Here is a 6,989-nt window from a genome sequence, read left to right as displayed (position 1 = left end):
CCGCCTGCCGCCGCCGCAGCCTCTTGGGGTGGTGGCAGCTCCTGCGCCTGCAGCCTGGGAGTGCTCCCGTGCCGCTGGCTCGGTGGCACGCAGGGACGGTTTGCGACGGTGTGGCGCGGGCCGCAGGCTGGCTCGCGGGGCTGGCACTCGGGTCCCCACTGGCAGTGGGCAGGCAGGGGCGGCACCGTGCTCTGTGTGTATATACACCTGTTGGGAGCAGCGGGAGCCCGGCACGCTCCTCAGCCCACCGTGGCCGTTGAGGGAGAAGCCCCGACGTCCTCGATGCACTCAGTGCCTCCGTTGGAGATACATCCCCTGGCACCTACCCAGGGGGTGGGTCGGTGGCAAGGAGGGGCCAGCAAAGTCACTTTGTGCTTCATTTCTGTAATGACGAGACCTCTGACCACATGTGCTGGCCCGGTGGGTGTGCAGGGACACCTGCCCAGGCAGCTGCCAGAGCTGTGGCCGTCCTGCCCTTGCCGGCAGCTCCGCCCTCGCGTGGGTCTTGTGGGATGGAGCAGGTGAGGGGGCTGCACCTCACCCCCCCGGGCAGGGTCTGCTCCTCACGGGTCTCACCTTGACACCCAGATCCCGCTGAGACCCATCGCATCTCGCAAGCTGTATCACAGTGTTTTCTTCCTTGCTTTTCCTCTTGAAAGACATAATGTAACTGATGTTATCGGAAAGCGTTCCCGGCTTTTGCCGATGCCGGTTTTGGAAGCTGTGACCTTTTAACAAGGGTTTTGAATGTGATGGGAGAATTGGTGAATGGGGTCTGTGCGTGAATTTCATGGAGGTGTTCCCCCCTGGCCGTTCAGTGCTGGCGGGAACTCAACTTGAGCACTGTGCCCAGTTTGGGGCACAACATTTCTGTAGATACAGACCAGAGAGCACAGAGAAAAGCATCTAGGAAGATGACCACCTTGTACACATGGTGAGGAGGAAAGGCTGATGGGAGCTTGAGGAGCTGCATGAGTCTTGGGGTGTGTAAACGGTAATGTTCCAGTCATAGGTAAAAACCCCTTTTCTGTTCTCCTCGAGTGGGACAGTCACGGGAGGAAATCATGGAAAAGGATCCAGGTTAGGCAGTAGGAGATCTTTTTAACAGCGTGGGGAAGCACTGGAAGGTCACTCAGGGGGCTGCTGCCGCTTAGAGGGCTTGGAAGGACTCAACAAGCCTGTTGCTCCTGGAGGGCAGGTAGAGATGATCCTCGTTCAAGGCTATTTCTTGTTTCTTTGGAAAGTGCTGAGTTTCCCTCTGGCTTGGGGTCCCTCTCTGTGTCTGGACACGGCACATTTGTGCTCTCTTGGAGAGAAAAGTGCAACCGTGCTGCACTTCCTTGGGGTGTGTTGTCAGAGCAAACACCACCCATCCTGGCTGCTGGGAAGGTTTTACATGCTGCCCTCAGGGGCAGGATCTGCAGGCAGTGTTGGGGCAGCGTGCTAGAAGCCAGCCTGGTCCCTGGCATGCCGGTCTCTGGACAGCCCATGTCCTTTGGAGGTCCTGTTACAGGAGCAGCCCAGAGGCTCCTGCCTCCATGGCTGCTTCATCATGGATCACTGCAAGGTGCCTGATGCTCTGCCAGCCACCGCCGTCCACAGCCACTCAAGACCTGATGTTTTCCTGGGCTTTTTATTGCAGCAACCCCATGGCGACCAAAGGATCCTATCCCTGTCCTCTCTCTTTACGTGTAGGACTTGTTTCAAGGTTTCCTCCTTTTCCTTGGCCTGCCCCTCTTCGTAGACTGATGATCTGGCAGGGTACTTTGAAACCCATCAAGAAATGGCCTTGCTATCCCTGCTTGGCTCCTTGCTCTCAGGACTTCAAGAGCTGTTTGATGGCAAGAGGTGGGTCCAGCCTGTCCTCTTCCAGAGGACCATGCTCTGTGGTGATGCTGTTGAGCATTTGTAGATCCAAGGATTAAAGTCGGAGAGAACTGCAGATCTCTTCAGATCCAATTTTCATGTGATGGGGGCTGTGTTTTCATCCCAGCCTGCTCTGCCTGCGGAGCCCTTGGCAAAGTAATGCATCTTCCAGAGCAGCAGTGAGATTGGACCCAAGAGTGTGTCAAGGTGGAGACTTTCCCACTTCCCTGACCTGCTCCTGTGGTTGATCACCTTGGTGGAAATATCATCTTCCCTGTTTCAAATTTGTCTGGTTTCTCCTTGCAGGCAGTGTTTTTGTCCTCTCCCTCTGCCAGCAAGTACTCTCCTACCTTCTGATAACTCAGAAGAAGCTCCTACCTCCTGATACCTGCACATCAGCCCTCTGTCACCAGCTCACAGGAAGCCATCTCTCTGTGTGACAGGATTTCAGTTGACTTTACAGTATATTTATTTGGGCTTGGTTGCAGCCCGTGGGACTGCCCGGTTTGTGCAGCTGATTGTTTTGCCGCCATGTTAATTGGCAATTCACTCTTGACGATGGCTGGCTGATCGCGAGAGCACACTGGCTTAAACCAAATGTCTTACAGATGCCGGAGACCCTGGAGTTATTGTTACTACTCAAAGCTAAGTATAAAATAACCAGTCTGCCGCAAGGCTGCACGGAGCGGTGCTGGCACCCTTTGCAGTGAGATCTGTCCTCAGCTGCTCCCCTCCTGCCTCCACTGTGTGCTGGGAACGGTGCAGAGCATCGCTGCTGCTGTGCCTGAGGTGAGCATCCCGCCTGGAGGGCTGCGGGGCTCAGTGCCACCCACGCAGCCGGAGCGCCCGTGCCCAGGACTGCACAGCAGCGGCAGCTGGGGCTTGCACCTGGGTCTGCATCTGCAAACCCAGGCAGGAGGTTCTGGTGTTTGGGAGCTCTCACCCGCTCCCTGGCCAGCAGGTATCACTAGTGTGCGTGCTCCTGGTTGCGGGTAGGATTTTGGGGCTCTCCAGCCTGCCTCCCCACCAGTGGCTGCAAGCACATCCACCCACCCTGGCAGGGCTCCATGCCCGCACGGACCTCGGGAGTGCTGCGGTGACCTCCCCTGACCAGGAGCCCAGGGGCAGACTGGGCAAGCAGGGCCTTGCCAGGCAGAAGATGCAGGACTGACCTTCTGTGATGGCCCAGCCACCGCCATCCCCCACCTCTCTCCCTTCTAGGGCTGGTCCAGGCTGCACACAGCAGTCCTTGAGCTCTCCACCACGCCTGCTGCAGACGGAGTCACAGAGCCCCGTGGAGGACATGGGCTCAGCATCCCCTCTCCCTGGCAGGCAGGGGCTGACTGCTCCTCCCTGGCCGTGGTGCCTGGCCAAGCTCACGTGCCATTTCCAAAGCTGGAGGCTCTGCTCTGCCAGGTGCGTGGTCTGGGAAGAGGTGATGGTGCCGGACACAAGGGCTTGATCTGTGCGCTCTGGAGAGCTGCAGAAACTGGCCGTGCAGCCCCCCGCTGTCCCCTGTCTACTGGAGGAGTGGGGTTCGGTGTCCCCTCCATGCCTGCCTCCCTCTGAAGAGCCAGGCACAGAAGAGGAACCTGCTCTGAAGACCTGTCTGGGGTTCTCCCAGCTGCTATGGAGAAGAACCTGACATCCTTTCTGTGCCAGCCTGCAGGACAGCCCTCGCCAGAGAGCCAGTGCCTACCTCTGCAGTGGCTGCTGTAGCAGAGGATGTGGGAGGACATTTGAAAGCATTTAAAGACCTGTCCCCACCCCAGAACATGTGAGCAGAGCTGCTCTGGCAGGAGACAGGGAGGACAGGCTGGCAGTAAGAGGCCCCAGAGCTGAAGCAGGATTCCTGGTGCTGGGAAAGAGCAGCTGGACCTACCTGGTGCCGCTTGCTAATGGGAGAAGCTCCACAGGGCCCCATCTCATGGGGGTAAAAAGCATCTCTGTCTACATTAGACGTGTGCACGTGTGCCCAGGTTGAGCTTGCACTCTCTGCTCCCTTGGTGGAGGTGTCCTACAGGATGGAGCCTTCCCAATGCCAGGGCATGCTTTCCCCCATGGCACTGACGGAGTGAGGAGCAGGTGCTGCAGCGAGCCTGCAGGAGAGCCTGTGGGCTGCCATGGGTCTGGTTTGGCTGGGAGAAGCATCGTGCAGGTAGGTGGCAACCCGAGCACATTGGAGGACCCTTGTGCCAGCTGAACAGTCTTGCAGTGTGCAGGACACGGGTTAAAACCAGCCCCTTGGACGGGCAGGGTAGAGGAACCTGCAGCTTGGGTGGCATCATGGGAGCCAGCTGCCCTCGAGTAGCGTGCTGCTGGGGGATAGGCTTGTGGTCCCTGCTCTGGAGCCCAGGCCAGGGCTGGGGGCAGCGGGGGTAGTCCTCCGTGGTGAAAACTGCAACGTGTCTTGCAAGCATTGTCCGGTGTGGAGCTGACTAGACGGCAGCAGCCGTGATGAGTGGATGTGTTTCTAAACCATTGCCCATCCGCTAGCTAGCCTTCCGATATTGGTGCTAGTGTGTCAGGAGGGGTGGTGCACACAGTTTGTATATACACACAGGTATAATGTGGCCCCTGATCGCCCCCATGAAGGTCTCCACTTGTATCTAGCAGGGAAGCAGGTCCCTGCAATTGTGCCCCCCTCCGCCTGGTACAGCTATGCCTTCGGTGACCAAACCCGAGTCCTGTCTTGCAGCATGTGATACAGAGTCAGAAAGGAGACGGGGTAACCCTGAAACCTGCTATTCGGCTTCTCAGTCTCCAGCATATGTTGTCTGCGCCAGGCAGATGGCTGTGGGCTTTCCCTGGAGAAGAAGGGGTGGGAAATAAGTCCGTTTTGCTCCGAGTAGAGACCATGGCTGTGGGCAGACGGCCATGCATCCTGGGCGCTGCTGGCTGAAAGCTGTCCCTGCTTTCATCCCTGGGAGCAGGCTCGGAGGGAGGCAGTGGCCCTGCACACAGCTCAGCCCGAGGGCTGCCTGCCCCGGGTATCCTGCTCTCCGAGCTCCAGGCACAGAGTGGGGCCACTCCAGTGCTGTGGCTGCTGTTCCAGGTGTTGCAGTGATGGCAGGGCAGGAGGCATGGCTGCCATCCCCAGTGCTGGCCCGCAGCGGTGGGCACGGTGGCATGGTGGTCAGGGCACGGATGTCGCCGCCTTACGTGGCAGGGCAGAAACCCCTCCCATGGAACGGCAAGCGCAGACTGAAACATTTTCATTCAGTAACTGCCCAGTGCCAGCACGGGGGGGACCAAGCCATTGCATGGGGTGCCACAGCTCAGGGTGTCTCCAGCAGCAGTGCCTGACCCCCACAGTGGCTGGTGGGATTGCCAAGTGGCAGAAAAAAACCCAAAGCTTTTCTGATCTCAGACTTGCTGCTCAGGAACTGGCAAGCAGTGTTGGCATCTTGTTGGCATCTGTGCCCTGGAGCCCAAGCAGAGCGAGCTGCTGGTCCAGTCTGGGGTTACTGCTCGAGCCAGTTGCTGTGACCCCAGGGACACCAGCGTCTTCAAGAGGAGAGGAGCAAAGCATAGAGTCTCTGCTGGGCTCCGCATGGCTGCCCTTGTCCCGGGAGCGCTGTTGCTGCCTGGCCTGCTCTTGTGGGACAGGAGCCCTCTGTCCTGTCTGTGTCTGAAGTGTTTGTGCGTACACCGCCATGGCATCTACCTTCAGGTCCTGGGGTTGGCGGTCCCTGAAGTGTAACAAACTGCCTGGTGGTTTGATTGACGTTTCCTTGGCGGGGGGAAAGTGATGGTTTCCTGCCGTACTGTGTGACTCTGCCGTTTACCGTGGGTGTGCCCAGGTAAGTGTGCATCCAGGCAGAGGCTGTCTGGGGCACCGGGTTCCTCGGAGGCTTCCTGGCTGCCTCTGCAGCGCTGGGTTTATGCTGCCTGTCTGTGTGCCTTGCAGGCTCTGAAAAGGAAGCCGGACCTCTTCCTGTGTAGCAACCTGGATGTCAAAGCAGTGTTTCAGTGTGGTGAGTACCACGGGCACGGGCACGTGCTCCAGATCGCTCTGTGGAGAAGCCAGCCTGCTCCTCCTGTGGGGCTGGGGACCGCAGGGCTGATTTGGGATCGTGCGCAGGGTTTCTGGCTGCTAACCTGAGCACTTTCTGCCCGTAGGTGTCCTTTCGCTCAAGTTCCCTGAGGCCCCAACGGTCAAAGCATCCTGTGGCTTTTTTGTGAGTATTGTGGCATCGTACAGCTCCAAGGGGATGGGTTGCAGCTCCCCGAGGGATGGGAGGGCAGGAGTGGGGCTGTGGGTCGGGCAAGGGCGCTGCAACGTGGAGCTTGCTCCGGCACTGAGCGAGCTGGGCTCTGTGTTGCAGACGGAGCTGCTGCCCCGCTGCGGAGAGATCGCCCCGGTGGGACAGGTCGTGCATGAGAACGGCAAAGTGCTGCTGCAGGCAGTGCTGGAGGTGAGAGATGCCGGGACCGTGGGCTCCCCGTGCCGCTTTTTGGGCTCTATTCCGGGGCGGCACTCAGGTGGGCGCTCCTGCCAAGCTGGGGCCAGAGGGCCCGGCAGCATGGGGGGGGTGCGGGCAGGATGATGCCAGGGGCTCAGCAGGGTCTGTCTGCTCTGTGGCAGGGTGTCGGTGGCCAAGCCTCCCGCAGCCTCATGGATCACTTCGCAGAAATCCTCTTCGCCTTGAACAAGCACTGCTTCAGCTATCTGAGTGTCTGGATCAAGGAGGCCATGCAGCAGGACGGCTTCCCCTCGGCCCGCGTCAGCCCCGAGCAGAAGGAGACCTTCAGCCAGCAGATCCTCAGGTTTGTGCACCCCTCCCTGGGGTGGCTGTGCGCCACGTGCCGTGGGGACGACCCTCCCGCACGGCCTGCTGTGTGCCTCCCGCTTCATGTTTGTCCCCTCCCTCTGTCTTAGCAGAGAGCGTGTGAACAAGCGGCGAGTGAAGGAGATGGTGAAGGAGTTCACCCTGCTGTGCCGGGGGCTGCATGGCACGGAGTACACAGCAGACTACTGAGCACCTGGCCAGGACCGCGGACAATTTGCCCGGACCAGCTCTTACCCGCAAGGAAGCCCCCCCGTCCTCCCCCCGCCCCGCTGCAGTACGGCTCGTAGAATAACCCTCCACCTAGAATTAACCCACTCGGGACGCTCCTCA

General features: G+C 59.3%; 1 protein-coding gene across 3 annotated transcripts in view; it reads left to right on the top strand.

Moving 5' to 3' along the window:
• The window catches only part of IPO13 (importin 13), a 27,934-nt gene extending 21,023 nt beyond the window's left edge, over positions 1-6,911 (top strand). For 2 of the 3 annotated variants that reach the window (XM_009332530.1, XM_009332529.1), the window contains 5 exons: positions 5,777-5,843; positions 5,989-6,047; positions 6,195-6,284; positions 6,455-6,636; positions 6,749-6,911. In XM_009332530.1, the coding sequence (XP_009330805.1) occupies positions 5,777-5,843; positions 5,989-6,047; positions 6,195-6,284; positions 6,455-6,636; positions 6,749-6,848 (498 nt within the window). In that variant the 3' untranslated portion in view covers positions 6,849-6,911. The remainder of the gene's footprint in view (positions 1-5,776; positions 5,844-5,988; positions 6,048-6,194; positions 6,285-6,454; positions 6,637-6,748) is intronic. The other variant, XM_009332531.1, reaches the window with a different exon arrangement.
• Positions 6,912-6,989: the final 78 nt, after the last annotated feature.

This window comes from Pygoscelis adeliae, unplaced genomic scaffold, assembly GCF_000699105.1.
Source record: "Pygoscelis adeliae isolate BGI_AS28 unplaced genomic scaffold, ASM69910v1 Scaffold449, whole genome shotgun sequence".
NCBI lineage: Eukaryota > Metazoa > Chordata > Aves > Sphenisciformes > Spheniscidae > Pygoscelis > Pygoscelis adeliae.
This window is presented reverse-complemented; position numbering and strand designations above follow the sequence as displayed.